Source organism: Channa argus, chromosome 19, assembly GCF_033026475.1.
Source record: "Channa argus isolate prfri chromosome 19, Channa argus male v1.0, whole genome shotgun sequence".
NCBI classification, from domain to species: Eukaryota; Metazoa; Chordata; class Actinopteri; order Anabantiformes; family Channidae; genus Channa; species Channa argus.
In genome coordinates, this window is record NC_090215.1 from 11547915 (window position 1) to 11564411 (window position 16497).

At 39.6% G+C, this 16497-nt stretch overlaps 1 protein-coding gene across 1 annotated transcript in view; it reads right to left on the reverse strand.

Moving 5' to 3' along the window:
• prex2 (phosphatidylinositol-3,4,5-trisphosphate-dependent Rac exchange factor 2) overlaps positions 1–16497 on the reverse strand; it is an 81907-nt gene that overhangs the window by 44535 nt on the left and 20875 nt on the right. Inside the window, exons 7-16 of the mRNA XM_067486164.1 lie at positions 14845–14978; positions 13661–13764; positions 12009–12158; positions 11623–11764; positions 7035–7135; positions 5928–6031; positions 5786–5835; positions 2382–2457; positions 1615–1687; positions 59–201 (exon numbers count right to left, since the gene is read on the reverse strand). Of these exons, the coding sequence (XP_067342265.1) occupies positions 59–201; positions 1615–1687; positions 2382–2457; positions 5786–5835; positions 5928–6031; positions 7035–7135; positions 11623–11764; positions 12009–12158; positions 13661–13764; positions 14845–14978 (1077 nt within the window). The remainder of the gene's footprint in view (positions 1–58; positions 202–1614; positions 1688–2381; positions 2458–5785; positions 5836–5927; positions 6032–7034; positions 7136–11622; positions 11765–12008; positions 12159–13660; positions 13765–14844; positions 14979–16497) is intronic.

Below are 16497 nucleotides of genomic sequence, written 5' to 3' on the forward strand. Positions count from 1 at the left end.
TGGACAGACTGGGAACTAATCGGTTAATGAGCCATTGTAGTGCTGCAACTGAGCTCACCAGAAGAGACTTGGAGATGATGTTCTCAACTATTTTCAGGTCATGCTTCATGGGTTTGTGTTTGGTGTTGGAGCCCTCCATCTCCTCATCAGCAAAGAAACGAAACAGCAGAGGCTCGTCCTTGAATTCACTCTTTTCCAACACTGATGAGAGTGACAAAGTAATGAATGTAAACAGACAGACAAACAACTGAGAAATACGCCGAGCAGTGTTTTTAGAATTAAAGCTTCAAATCAGTTTTAGCTTCCTAAGCCTCAGTCAAATAGAAGTCACATTTTTTTGGAACATTTTAAATGCATGCTATTCCATTTTATCGTTTTCTTTTTTGGTGCACCAGGACTGGATTCATTTAAAACTATAAAAAAAAAAAAAAAAAAAAAAAAAAAAAAAAAAAAAAAATCAATAAAAGTGCTCCTGTGCAACTCAGGTAATCACAACAATGAATATCAAGTCAAAGTGTATTTTTGTCAAAGTTACATTATCTTTCTTAAGGTAACACAGTTTGTACATTGTACTTTACAAAAAACTAACATGAAATATTGATGAATAATTGATAACATAATAATAATAATAATAATAATAATAATAATAATAATAATAATAATAATAATAATAATGTTCAATACAGGATTTGTAGTACATGGCCTTAATCATGCAAACTCATTAACTGTGCAGATGTATGTTAAATCTATAAATGAAGCTTTCTTCATTAATTCAAAAGAGTTATGTGTACACATAAGAGCAAAAGTACTGTATGGGGAGTGCCCAAGCACTTAAACACATGCTGTACACCAATGGGAGACCCCACCTTAAAAAAATAAATAAAAAAGAAAGCCTTAAGGGGAAAACTGAGTTTCCTTTTAACATTCACTCACTTCATTCACCTCTAAATCAGCTCTAGTGCCAATATGTTTTGATAGCTACATTATTAAATAACTTACTGCCACGAATGATAAAATCATCATGTAGGTTGTGGAAGTGAAAGGAAGTTGGATGGCTGGGACTGTAATGTTCCATAGATATGCTGGTAATTTTTAGTGTGAGGCTGAAACTGTGGGTTACATTGGATCAGTTACATCATGAGGGTAACAAGAAGGCACAGTCTGACTCATACTGTAGCATGTATGATGTGGAGTTTGGCACGAGTGAAGCGCCGAGTTAAAAACAAGTCCAACTCTCATAAACAAACTGTAACCATGGCTACTAACCATTTAGCACTTGAACTGACAAACATCCATGCGTTCTCACAGCAAAAGCAAATCATGAATGTACCTTGTACTTGGTCAATTAAGTCATATGCACACAAGTATGCATGAGGTTAATGATAGCATACATGTATACAGCCATAGCCCTAATCAAACATGCACACATACACAAAGTCATTGCTCTGTTCCTGCAGCCTGTCAAAGGAATTATAAGTAAAAATGGAAATAGAACAAGAGTTCTTGTATTTTAAAACAGGATACTGAATGCCCTCTGTGCATTAAACTCTCGGCCATCAGAACTTTTTTTTTTTAATGGTCTGTTGAAATACTTAGTGGTAAAAAGTGCTGTACCGTGATGCATGAAGCCATTGTCACACAGCTCCACCCCTAAGATCAATGATTCCTCCCTTGTTCTGCAGTCCCCCTGCACCAAAAGATACAGGAAAGAGAAAGGGTGGACACCAAGGAGGAATGAGACCAATTTCAGCATAAATAGTGGAAAAAAGCAAAAGGAGATGAGAGAAAAAGAGAACAAAGGACATTGTGTGTTTAGAGAGCAGCCAAAATGTCATTCTCATATCCTACCCCACCCACACTTGTTCTTGCATTCAAAAGCCCTTTGGTCAAAATAGCCACTTTTGGACCATCACTTTTTCAGTATTCACTTTCAGTGCAATATCTAAAAACAATTTAAAATCTCAGTTAATTTCTTCAATTGCACAATCACTTTTTTCCCTACTCTGTTCACCCTTCCAGCTTTTTTTTTTTTACTTCAGTTTTTCTCAAGGGAGGTAAATTAGTTTCAATTGTACTCAGAAAACCACTGTGGGCACATTGTAAGGGAATATGTTTATAATTAATATTACTATATTATTATGCTTGATTATTACAATCTAATATAGAATGGCAGTATGTAAAATGTGTAAAGAAAATGAGATTAAACATATTTAAAATTTATTTAGTTTGAATTTTCAACAGGTTTAATTGGGTATCTTTTTGAATAACAATTTGCTTGGAATAATTTTAGTTTATAAAGTAAATGCTCATATAAACCACTGAAAAGTTAATGTAATAATACTACTCACCCATTGCTGTTAATAAGCTATTTGAGGTCTTACCTGTGCAATAAGCCAGTCTATCAGCTTGTTGGCCATTACTACAGATTTGTAGGTCCGTAAATGGTAGTCCTTATCCCTGTGTGGGTATAAAAGCAGAAGACTTCATCAGAACCAGACGTTACCTTTAAACTCTGACTGTCCTATTTGACTATTCAGCTCTGTGATCAACTTAACTGTAATAAAGTGGTGAACATGTAAAGTGTCAGTTACTTTTAGAAACGTAATTCCAAGAAGACTAATAATCTTCACTGTCAGCAAGAAGTGGTGAATTTTGAAGCACATGTCATGAATCCATGTGAGTTTCTGACAGTCGATGAGAGGAAAACAGCATTCCTGCGAGCAGGGCTGGCAACAGCCCCAGCAGTATCTGACCCTGAGGTGCTCCATGTCAACCTTGTGTTGCTGTTCTCACTGTTGCCCACACAGCCGCACTTTGCCAGACCCCGAGAATGCCGTCTGAAATGGAGCCATGACTTTCCCATGAACAAAGGGGCCTCCCCGGGGACACACAGCAAAGCTGCAGGCCGGGAAAGTCCAGAACCGCTGTGACTTTAGACCACTTTTGCTGCTTCCACCACATGGCAACGCTCACTCAGACACACACTCAATAGCACATACAAATGCCTGTGCTGCACACACAAAGTCCAGACAAGTCAAACATGACACAGGGGGCAAGTAAAAGTCCAATCTTAACGGTCTAGAGCTCTTCAGAATGTGAAGTGTGAGAGGCTCTGTTTCCGCCGCAATCTAATATTCTGTTGCCTAACTATTTGAAAGCCTGTGTTGGTCTGTGATGAGGATGGCAGTGTTGGCTTTAGCTGATGAAGCCCATTGCCCTGTTATACCGTGCAGAAAGCTCCTGGACAAGAACAAGCACCCAGTTTTTCCCCTAAATGGGATACCAGAGTCAGGGAGATTGGGGGCTGCAGCAGCTGGTGCACAATGAGGCTGTCAGTGTAAAATGGGGGGTAAACAGTGGGCCAGTGGGCAGCCATATGTCTGGCATGAGGAAACAGCAGTTTGAGGAGTAATAGAGGGAAAGGTCAGCAAAGGGGTTTCTAACTTGCTGAGCAAAAAGAAAGGTTTGCCTTGACATTTTGTGAGGAGCAAATGGATAATGTAGGCAGTGTACTATATTTGAATATTTTAAAATTATTTTTAAAGAATATATTAAGTTCAAGCTTTAATCAAAAGTTTTATTTCAGATGAATTACACAAATACAGTGTGCCACATAATTTGATATTTTGAAAATCACACATTTACATCCATAAATATGTTTTTTGTCATCATCATTTTAAACAAAACCTGTCAACAGAAAATGCTAGATTCCTATTGTGTATGAAGATCATTCATGACTGACCTTTGCTGTATTATGTGGGTTTGCATATTCAGAATTTATTCTCTTTACACATGAAAAGTGTGAGCACTGTATTACCCTGCAGTGAACATTTCAAACTGCAGAACCAGATGCCCTGAGGTGAAAGTAAATTGAAGGTGAAAACAGGAGCGCAGAAGCTGTGTAGAGTCGTGGGGGGCAGGGGTTGTAGTGTACACTCCCCCCCCCTTTTGCCTCATTGCTCTCACTCTGTCAGGAAATTACACCTAATTAGGCAGGGGTTGGTTGCTCCAATTAAACTGTGGCATTCCCAGGCCCTGTGATGTATTGTACTGGGCTTTCAGTTTGAAAGAACTGCTCAGATATGCAGGCTAATGACACACCAACCAAGAGTTTTTACGTCAAAAGGTCTGGCCTCAACACAAACACAAGAAGACTAAATGCTGACACAGATACAAAATCACCCTTTGGGCTTTTTAGGATTTGGATCAAACAGAAATACACAGAAGCGTTTATGCTGGAATACATTCAAGATCAGTGAGCCTCCCTCCAGCTACGGCACCGTTGTACTGGTGTGAAATTAAAGCTTTTCTTGGGGCCTTTTTAAATCCAGCATAAACAGGCAAGCTTGATGCAGTGTGTTGCAGTAAAACACATAAGCAGCCTGCACCTCCAACACTGTTCAAATAGAATCTAGAGGAACAACGCCAACCACCAACACATGTCAGCAAATTACTCTGCTAAAACAAGATTGCTCCACTTCTAACTCTGTTAGACAAAAGTATGTTTATTTGCATGTGCCAAAAGTGCCCAGAAAGCACCTGCTTTATATTTGGGTTGAAGTGACTATTTGAAGGGCATCTTGGATGTTTCTGCTTTTTATGTGTTTACACTAATCACCAACTGTAAGATATTTTGGGTTTGTCTAACTGGGAACATATTTTTATCATCCAGATGTTTATTTTAATAACAGACAATGGAACATGGAAAAGCGCATACAGCAGCACTGACACCAAACAGCTGATGTTCCCTTGTCAGAACCTCTATTTTGTACCATGTTGTATTTTGAAGACCTGGAATCAATACTAGCCTTTTACAGTTTGACTCAGTGTCAGGCCTTTCAGGGCACAGGATCAATATATCATCTACTACACTCAGTGAAATGTGTAAGATCTCTGTATTTTAACTGAACAGCCCCTATCAAATGATTATGAACAAAATTGGGGCTATTTGTAGCGCTGATGAATGGACTAAGCCATGTAGCTCAGAGACAGAGTGAGAACAAAGAATGAAAAAACCACCAGAACTCACCTTCAGGTTAGAATTTGGACATTGGGCAACTGAAGGCTCATTAACCAAGGCCTGACCACAACCAAGAACAAACTTTCATGTTTGGGAAGATCATTATATGGAGTCAAAACCTCCAGAAAAGGCTAAGCAAGAGCAGTTTGAGCTGGGATTGTTTTATTAAAGTATTATTTATATGATCAAGAATTAACCGTTATGCTGATGGGATGAACATGTGAAGGGGTGGAAAACCCCAGAAAATCCAAGTAGCAGGATTTTGAGTGGCGATTGTTTTGCCAAAGTATTATTTACACGTTCGAGAATGAACGTTTATGCTGATTGAGAACATGTGTGGGGGACTTGTTCACTTTTCATGCCCACATTTTCCAGCAGGACATTAAATGTAGAGAAATATCTCTCAGAATCACTAAGAGTGATTTGTTACAATGTTATTCATTTATCTGTATCCCACATGCATCCAAACTACTTGTAACATTTGATAAACTCAATCTTCTCCACCACATCTGTGTTTTGAGACCGGGAAAATAAAAACCTGCCAAGCTTGATCGCCCACAGGCCCTACTGCTCTCCATCACCATCTGTGCCAACTGCTCCTAAGTCAGTTTCTACTTAAAAACAATGAGCTCATCGTTCATCGTGATATTTTCTCCTCTGCTCTGGTAGCTCTGAGTTATTTTTAGGAGCAAAAGCCAGATGCTAAGCTGCTGGAGCCCCACCTGGCTAGTCTGCAATGGCGTGGAAAAGAAAATGGCTGCCCACCTGATGACAGGAGTGAAGAGGCTGTGAAGGCGGCAGAAAAGTCGAACCCCCTGAGAAAAACAAGAGAGAAGCTTGTTTAATTTGTTGATAGGTGTGTAAAATGAGGATTTATTAAAATCAGACTCTGCTGCACTGCGATTACCTTCGATATCACGTCGTGCATGTCACTTCTGGGATGGTAGGTGCCATCGTCGTAGCGAAAGCGGTATAACACAGGCTCGGGTTTGAACTGGTGTTTGTCTGTGACTAAAAAAAAAAAGCAATCCAAAAAATTAGGAGGTTTCTTAAAAATGGATGTGGCAAAAAGGAAGAAAAAAAAACATGTAAAAACGTATCAGTGACTCAGAAAGTCATCTTTCTTTAAAAAATAAAATAAAATCATCTCAAGCCAAGCAGGGCTGCATAGTGGAGGAATTCAAAGCCCAGACAGACTGGTCACACATAACTGTCTTGCTTAGGGCTCCCTGCTCTTTTCCCTTTAGGGGACTTTGTCGAAGCCTTTTATAACAGTACTAACAGTTGGCTCTGTATTATTGGCCGCAGCAATGCGGGTTCCATTAAAGGTTTTTATGAAAAGATATTCTATCATTTGTGACATGGGGACTGCACAGTGAAAGCTCAGAGGGGCTCAGAGTTATTCCTCTCTGTCAGGAGCAGCTCTCATGCCCAATCTCATTTCTCTGTGAGGAGGAAATAAAGCACCTCCAAGTGATTTAACATACAACTTGGCTTTAAGCCTTACTCTTTTGATGAAAAAAATAAATAAATAAATAACACAAGCAGAGGCAGTGTGCACCATTGAATCTGAATGCAAAGCGTTAGCCAGCTTAAGCCTCATGCACTAAACACGCTGTTACCCAAAGCCACAGATCAGCCACTTAGCAAATATTACACAAATATAACAAAAAGAGATTCATTTAATAAAGCATTACCTAAACATTGTGTCAAGAGAGTGTTTAAATGGGACACCTGCTAAGATATAAATGAGACAGCTGCGTCTACTCTGTTGTCTCCAATGTGGGAGTGAAAGTCTAGTGAAAGTTTTCAAATGAAGACCATTCATTGGACATGCACAAAGCTAAAGGCGAGGTCAGGCGAGGTCAGGCAATGACAGGCGTTTGCATGCTGTACACTGTGCAGCACAAAGTAAATTAGACGGTTGTAGATTCAGCTTTAGATATGGAACAGGAGAGGATTGTGAAGCAGCTCTAAGTGGGAGAAAAGAACAGAGAAAGTTGTCTGTACTAACCATGGTGGATGATGCCATTCTCCAGCAGAGCCTGACCCAGGTGAACCCCCTCCTCTGGATTGCCTGTCTCACTGATTTCCATCAGCCAAGACACAAACTCACTGGACACAAAACACAAAACATTGACATAAGCAAGCACATACTCAGACTTGGATAACATAGAAAAATCCCAAACAAACACTACCTTGGCAAAGAGGAACGATTTATTTTCTGGCTTTAGTTGATGTGTTTTGTCTGGTTTAAATCTGTTTATTCTAGACAGACAATGTAACAATATGAAATATGAAGGATTTAATTGGATCTTGGGAAGCTCTTGATGGAAAATACACTGTAACAATTTCAACTACGGAAGAGGAAACAATCCAACCACATAATCAACAATCACAGCATCTGACGTCTTGATGGGCAAAAGCGGCTCAGTGGGATAATTCTCCATAAGGTTGTGGCTAAAAGACAGCGTGAGCAAGAAGACGACAAAAAGTAAGAGAGAGAGGAGTGAAGGAGAACATGCAGACCAGCAGTAGCCTATCAGATAACATCCTTGATGCCCACGGAAGCCAAACTAACATGGACAACAGAACCGCAGGAATTCTGCGGGACTCACTTCAAGGCCACAATGAAGGTGGTTGGTGTCAGTGTGGAGTCAACAGAAGCACCCAAAAAACAAATGACCAAGCATTCCACCACCAACATTTTACACTCTCTAACCACCCACCCCTGACGTCTTTCCTCTGTGCAGCAGACCACAGGGGAGAAAACACAAACGCATCCGTCAAAAAATACCCTGGCAGTTTGAACTTGGAAGTTCTTGTGGCCTAAAGCAGATTAGGGTCACACATGCAAAAAACCATTTCAAGCTACTGGAATGTATACGTGGGAGAATCTAAGCATTTCAAACTGCACTATTATTATAGATTCATTATATTTTTCCGTTTGTGCTTACTAATAAATCGAAAACAAGTATTCAGCTTTTAAAGAGCCAAGACTTTCTCAATGTCCTACTAAGAGTAATGTGGTCAAATACAAACAATGTTTAAAGGTCGGTCTTTTTTTTGGTTGTGTACATTGGTTAAGAAAATTGAGCCGCTTCTGAGAGAAAATTTCATGTGAAGCAGATTTCATCTGAAGTTTTTCCTGTGAAAAAAAATATACAAGGTTTTCCTAACAAATTTTCAACTTTCCTCTTATGTATTTTATGAATTAATGTAGAAATCAGGTTTTCAAAAGTACATAAACAAGTAGTTCTGATTTTTAGGAGATGCATTTATTGACTTTATTTATTGCCAACAGAAAATCAATAGCACTCTCATATCTTTGTGCAAAATATGAAGCTACAGACAGTCATTAGATTGTAGTTTATGTACAAACAAATAGAACGAGATTTACTGTGTCAATTACTGAGCTTTGGAGGTGCTGGCAAGTGGATTTTGATATCTTTGATAAAGCTGGAGCCATTTCCTCCTGATTCCAGTGTTCAGGCTGAGCTACTGTAAGATAGCTGGCTGTGGCTCGATACTTAGCAGATAGTTATGACAGTAGTATCAATCCTCTTATCTAACTCTCTGAAAGACTTGAAATAAGCATATTTCACAAATTGTAGAACTATTTTTCTAAAAGATAAGAAAAATACTTTTTCTTCCTACGATCATAAAAAGAGCCATACAAAGACTGAATACATTGTGTCTATTCCCCATAATGAATGCAGATGTGGATTTTAGCGTGCAGTATTAATCTGTGCCCTAAACCTTCAGTGTCGCTCAAAACTATTAAAAACACATCAGTGCGCTACAATATAGCACTAGGTGACATGCTTTTTCCTCACAGAAAAGGAAGGGTTACCAAAAAAAGTCTATTTGTTGACAGCAACAAAAATATAATTTCTATAATTTATAAAAATAATTTCCAGCCTTATCATTTGAATATCTATGTTAGGCAGTGTCTTGTTTCGTACTGTATTGGTCCAATATATTAACTAATGTATAAAAAAAGCTCCCAGCTCTTTAGTGCTGTCTATGTCTAAACGGGGAACAAGCAGCAGTATTTCTATTCAGCTTTTGTTTGTATTGATCCTCTTTGTATGCAGACGGTGCAAAAGGTGTGTTCCAAATAAAGTCGAGAAGAAAGTGCAGAGGCAGACAAAAACAAAGGGCACTTCTTACAGGATGTCTAACCTTTTCTTTGAACTTTTAAGGGGATTTCCATGGACATCTATTAGAGCAGCAGATGCCACTGTCTGTCATACATAGAAAAGACACTGAATTTCTTTCTTTTTTTTTTTTGTTTAAAATAGAAAGATAACTGCCAGCTAAGTGATTGTCACTGATATATTCTTTGATGAATTACACTGTCATGGCAACCAAAACCGCAAATATGATTGTACCGTTTAAAGTTCAAGACCCAGAAATAGCTCTTGAGCTTTAAAAAAAAATCATAATGAAAAAGAGGAGGCATGGAAAGAGAATAAAGTCAAAGCATTTCACAATGGAGGGAGTGGGCTGAGTTGAAGCCATAGGCAATGTGGCTTTCATCAGAGACATACCATGCTGGTTCCAATTCACCAATTACGCCTACATGTAATCATCTCCAAGATCATCACAGACAGGGGAAGTACAGAAGGGCTAGAGATGTCTTTTTACCCACAGTTGGTCATCAAGGTGTTGTATATAGAAAGGGATACGTTTCCAAAAGAAGCTGAGCTGTTTTTTCACAATATGATATCTTCAGACTCAATGAGGTGCCCACAAATGACCAATGTTTGATCCTTTTAATCTTTTTAGCTGACAGATCCATTCTTCCTCCAGACCACGAGGGATCTGGTGTTGTCTGTGCGGACCAAAGGAGAAAGTAATTCCTCCTTCCAAACCACCATGCGATGTAACTTGGCCACAACTATGTCCAAGTGTACTTTTTGGGATTTCGGTTCGCTCCATGCCTTTTAAAAATAACAGGGATTTAGTAATGGCTGATAAATCTCGAATTATTTCCAGCGTGATGATTACTGGTCAAAACATCGCTGTAAAAATGGAAACATTTATACAGGGATTACCATTAGTTGGGCGTTTACAGGGCAAATTTGTTATGGGATTTCAAGAGTCAAGATAGGAGTAGGGTTAAAATAACATTGAAGGAAGACTTGACTCGTGAAGTCATTTTATTGTATTTTTACCCCCTTTTCTAAAATGCATAATGTCATCACTCTACTGTAAAAAAAGATATTTGACCATCACATGCAATTTGTATTTTCAAATATGGTGAGCTCATCAGCTGAAGCCAGATGTTTGACGATTTTATTATCCTGATCCAGCTTGTCACCTCCTCAGTGTATAATGTAATGTGTGCTTCCCACTTAGGCCTGCAATGGGGGAAGCACATTAATGTAAAACAGCTTGTGCTGAATGCGAAACATAAGAACTGAGGTTACAAGTTTCTGCACATTTTTAGCTTAGGACAGCAAAAAGTGCAACATACCATCACAGTATCCTATAATACGCTTCCAGGCTCAATACAAGGAATATTATATCACAGTAAGACACTTAACGATGTTTCTATTCTCATATACATTGTGGAGCTACAGTGTGAGCCTCCTATATATTTGAGTTTAAAATGAACTGCAGGACACCCAGAAACAGATTTGCAGAGGTGCTTCCCTGTGAAGCGGTAAACCTGGAACAAACTAGGCTCAAATCAATGTTTCTACTCTTTGGTGATACAATATGACATCAGCATCTTATGGTATATGATGAAAAGCTCAAGGACAAAAATATAAGCAAAGCAGCTTTTACAATAAATCTTCTGGCCTATCAAGCAACCAAGGATGGATGGACATGTTTAGAGTCATTAAAAGTAAGCACAGAAACTGCACTGGCTTAACTGAAAACTCAAGGACACAAGGAAACCACGAAATGTCATAAATCCACACACACACACACACACGCAGCTGCCATCTGCCAAATAGGCCCTCTACAGTAGTTACCTCACAGATCCCCCTAGCAGAGAGCTTATTGTATTCTAACATGGGCGAGGGCAAAAGCAGGCAGTCACTCACGAGGAGCCACACAGGGATATCACCCTGTGATTTACGACTGGCATTCAATGGCCAATTCGTCCCTGGACACCACACCAATAACCTTAAATAAGATTCATGGTCTAAATCCGGCTGGATTGGGTTTTCCCATGACTGAGACTAGATATACATAATACACGGTCCTGAACTAAAAGCTCCAAGACTTTTCTTCGTCCCAGCTGCTGTCTTTGGAAATCCTGCCAATTTAAAAAATGAAAGCAGGTATGGAGAAACTGATCTTTATTACAAAAGTGTTCTGTTGAATCTGCAGCTAACACTGTACAAGGCCTCTCTACTTATTTCATATCAAACACAAAGCCCTACAAATCTGAAAAGTACAAATACACATAACTAGAAACAGGTATTCATTTTGGCTTATCTAACAAAGCTCATGGCACAATCATCCAGGTTGGCACATCCTCATAGCTACTTATCTCGTGCTACCTTTGATACAGAGGAAACCACAAGGACCACTACTTCCTCGCGGGTCGGACCGAGTGTCGTTATTATCAGCAGGAGCCTTACCTTCCAAGAAAGCACTTGGGGAAGGTGGTGAGCTTGCGTTTCCGGTCCTTAATGAGGTTACCCTTGGTCATGAGGCTGTAGAGTTTCTCTCCCTTCTCTGATACCATCACCCACGTATCCTGCTCCATGCCGAGTCTCAGACCTATGCAGCGGAGGAGAGGGCGGGTGCAGAGAGCCGGTCAGCACTCGGCTTGGGAGTTATTCGCTTTTGTAATCATTCATCTTTAATTGCTCTGTTTCCATTTTCTAAACACAGCATCAATTCCTAGTTACTTAATTTAAGACAGATGTTTAAAAAAATTAAATAAATAATTTTTCCTGAAGTGACTGTACAGAAAATGATCCAATGCACACCCTACGACTGAAAGGCCAAAGGGCCTTCTTACCTTTCCTGCGCTCCCTCTCTTTCATAATGGCTTCCAGCCACTGCTGCTTCTCCTCAGGGGTCTTGGCCATGCAGACGAACCACTTGTTCTTGGCTGTGTTGTGGATCTTCCAGCCGTTGTTCACTATGTTCCCGCTGCTATGGTAGTCAGCTAGGCAGAGGAGCAGAGCACAGACACGACTTTGACTCCTCTCGTTTTATGAAGTCCTCTCTGCACGAGGGGTGGAACAACGCAAATACACTTTTTCGACTCATTTAGGCTCAGAATAGTTTTTCCAACTTTAAAGGGGAGGGCCATCAATCAGAGGCTGCACTGATCACGACGCTGTAAACAGAGTTGTTGGGAAGTCACAGTCCACAGTAAACAAGGGTTACCGCATTAAACACACGCGCACACACACACAAAGAAACATGTGGTACAAATCCAATGATTTGCTTCAAAGAAAACAAAGCCAAATAATGTTTTGATAAAAACACAGGAATAGAGAGGAAATAGACATAAATAGCAAATGTGACCATAATGAATTAAGGCTTTCTTATACAGTAGTGTGTGGTCTCCTTTCCCAAATATAAAAAACATCCTAATCTGTTGAGAATACAGCACTCTAACTCAGTGTAAAGACTCGCTCCAAAATATTTTTTCCCAGCTCTTATACCAGTCCTCGTAGCCTCTGAGTACTTCAGTGATTATCACCCTTCTCCCTAAATTAAATAAAGGAGAAGACACACATGCAGTATAAAAAACCATCGATCAGCATTATTTACAACTGAGTCTCGAAATAGCCAATCACAGCTGATGGCTTAGTGTGATTCACCACCAAGCTCGTACTGTATTTACACGTTAAAAATCTCAAAATCAACAGCAAATGTAAGTGAACTCTTGACCATCGACTCATTATTTCAAATGCCTCCCTGACTGGCCTCTGATTTTCTCTTTCTAAGGGTGTAACAAAAAGCAAACCATTACAATCATCAATTCCAATCAAGTCTAAAAGCATCTACAGTGCGGTGTCCTTTATATGGTATGCCTCAAGGGCGTTTTTCAACCTCAGGCAGCAAGTGTGTGCCTGGGAAAAAGTTGTGGCGCTTCCATTGCGTAGGAATCTAAGCTAAAATACTCCTGTCGCCCTGGATTTCAGATTGAGATTTCCCGCCTGTGGTGCAGAACACCCACGAGTTACTGCACTGCTGCCTGCCTTGCATGTTTATCCTCCCTCTCCAGACCCAAACCCATCCATCTCCTACCAAAAACACTCAATATTACTGCCCATCTAGGTCTGCTGGAGAGGAAATGACGGCCTCTACAAATATAAATGATAATCAGTGGCTATGTGAGGCCAAGACACACAAGTGCTCCAGTTCACCATGTACCAGCACCAGCACAAACCCGAGGATATGTAACTAAAGATGTCTAAAAAACATTTATAGGTAAAGTATAAAATCACACAGTTGTGCACAAGCTCAGGCCAAGGACAATGTTGTCAACTTTCTTGAGTGGATTATTATGGCATATTTTTAACTCCTGCTGCCAGGTCTTCTAAAATAAGAAAAATAAAAAACAGGTATATGGGAGCAGGGGGGGGCAAAGAAAGGTAGAAACAAAATTTAAAATAAACATTTATTTGTTCAAAATGAATGTTTTTACAGACTCACCTGTGCCATCATCCACATTTTCTACCTCCATCACCTCAGTGTTAATTCTGCCTCTGAACAGATAACGAGGACCCTCGGTGGCTGTCTTGCTGTTTTTCAAACGCCTTAAATAGAAATAAGCAGTCAGTAGAAGTAGCAGACAGGTTTAAAAATTTGCTACTTGTGGTGTAATTAGTCACACTTCATTCAAGATTTTGTAACTTACTACACACATGTTTGTCAATTCAAACAGCGGTGCTTTAAAGTTTGTGAACCCTTTTGAATTGTCTTCATTTTTGTATAAATGTGACTTAAAATGTAATTAGATTTTCAAGCATTTCATAAAATTTACACTATACTTGAGAAAAGTGCAACTGTATACTACTCAAATAAAGCAAACATTTTTTTTTTAAGGTAATTGAATTTAAGTTCAAAGAGACACACAGCTTTTCTTGCTTCCATCTTCTGTAGTTAGTTAGTGGATGGATCTGCTTTCATGCACTACCTGCAGACACCACATCTTGTATGCAACACGTAGAGTAAAAGCAAATCGAAGCAGGTGGCAGGTTGGGTGGTTGGGGGTAAACAAAAGCTTCCAAAACACAGGCAACAGGCATAGCAGAGTTGTTAGCAGCTGCCACAGTAGCCCAGTGTGGGCAAAACAGTACAGAGCAGGCTTTTCCTCCAGTGTTCTGCTTGCAGAAACACACCGATACTCAGCAATCTGCAAGATTTGGACTCATCATAATAAATGTTTATTTGGTATATACCCTCAGAAGCAACATGAGCGATAAATCTGCTCAGAAAAGAACATCAAAGTCAACAGATGGTGGTTAATATTTTCACTAAGATTATGTCCCCATTTCCCAAAGTTAAATAACCTACTAAATCCTTCTCCTGTGACTCATCTACTGCACAACTTTTCTTTCAATTCCCTCACAAAAAAATTCCTTCCTTTCCTACAGTAAACTGCTCCCTTGTCATTTAAAAATAAAAGGAAGTGGTGCAGTGAATTATTTATGAAGCCTATGCACTAAATATTCTGTAGCAGTTCACAGACAATGGGAAATTAGAAATTAGCATCAAGAATATTTCTATTCTGTCTCTTTAAAAAAAAAAACACACTAAAGAGAATTCATATTCATTTTGTAGTTTGTGGATTTAGTTTTGTAAAGTGAGGAATTAAAAAAAAAAGTCAGAGATACCTGTTTTTCTTCTTGCAATAAACCAGAAGCTTGTCAAAGAGGAAGAAAATCCTCTCTTGTATGTTTCCAGCAGAAATCTTCAGGAGGATGCCATGCATGAGCATCTCTGTGCAAGTATCTGTGATATTTGAGCCCTGGAAAAAGACATATGAACAAAAGGTCAAACAAAAAATAAAAATTTAAGCCTACAACGCTTAGACTGACACACAGGGGAATATGAGAAAGAAGTTATTAAAACTAGAAAATGTTGTGCTTTTGTAACTAAGAGAGAACGTTTCTACACAATATTTCTATACAATTCAATGTTCACACATAGTGTCTGAAGAGGAGTACGGATAAGAGAGCCCAGCCTTTCCTGTTCCCTCTCTCAGGGGTCTGTTAAAACAATCCCTGCTTCCTCAGAGCAGATTGCTATGGGATTTACAATACATGATTGTTAATACCTTCTACATTATAACATCCCATCTAGTCGCACTGTGTGTTGCACTGTGGAGCTTGGTCACCATATCAGTTGAGATACCTGCTGCAAGTGATAAAGTGTGCAGCCGTTTCTTATACCCAGCCTGCTCTGGGAATTTATGAACCCTGTTTGATCGGCCCTTCAGTGCTAAAAATAACTCCCATGTGCACAGAGTTGGAAAATGTGCTAAGTATTTCCTCCTGGTGAAGACATCAGCGAGCCAAAACCTATTCCGCTTTTTCCTTCTTGCTCTCCTTGCCCTTGTTAATTCTCCTTCTCCTCCCTTTCCTTCTGCTGATCATCTGTCACCCCTTTCCCCTCTATTTGGCTTCCTAGGCTATTCCTCTATCTCTTTCATTCCTTCCTCCACACATTTTTCGTCTCTCACTCTTTCTGGCTCTTTTAACTCCCCAGTCCATGACCACATGTTAAACTAATTTGCAGCCAGTGACTGTGTGCACACCCGACATGGAAAGGCCAACTTGTCTTGGCCACTTAAAGGGACCAATTGCAACATAACATTGGACCAGACTGCATAGCTGCATCTCTTTAGTGGAGGAGCCAACACTTCCTCTTTGCTTCTCATATGCTTTTAACAGAACACCTTTGGCCAATTACTTCTTTTGGCGCTGTCTTATCTTGTTTCTGTTTCTCTGCAGCATTTTTCACTCATTCTTCACATTAGTCTTGCTCTAGGCCAAAGCTCCGGAGAGGATGTATTCAGTCTAGCTTAAGCAACACTTTAAGCCTTCAGTCATCTGTTTCATCTAAATTACAACTCTATTTTTATAGGCAGACAACTACCAGACATAACAACTACAGAGGAGGATAAAAAATGGAAACGACAAAACAGGATATGTCCTTAATTAAGGAAAAAATATGTTATAAATGTCCGTATTGACCTCTGAAGTGGTACTTGTCAATTAGCTGTAGAGATGAGAGGATCTGACTTAATTCTTTAAACTAGAGGCCAAACAAAGCTAAAAACTCAAATTAAACTTAAGCAAGGAAACATACTGTAATGTGAATTACAACTGGAAAACACTGCCTTCTGGTCTAAATATAACACATTTCTCTGGTGCACAGTGACAAAACACAGACACTTGCAACACTAACAAAGTGGCAATCACGGCTGCAATAAATGCTGGCAGTCATCACCATGGTGACCACGGCGGGCCATCGCCCTGTCTCTC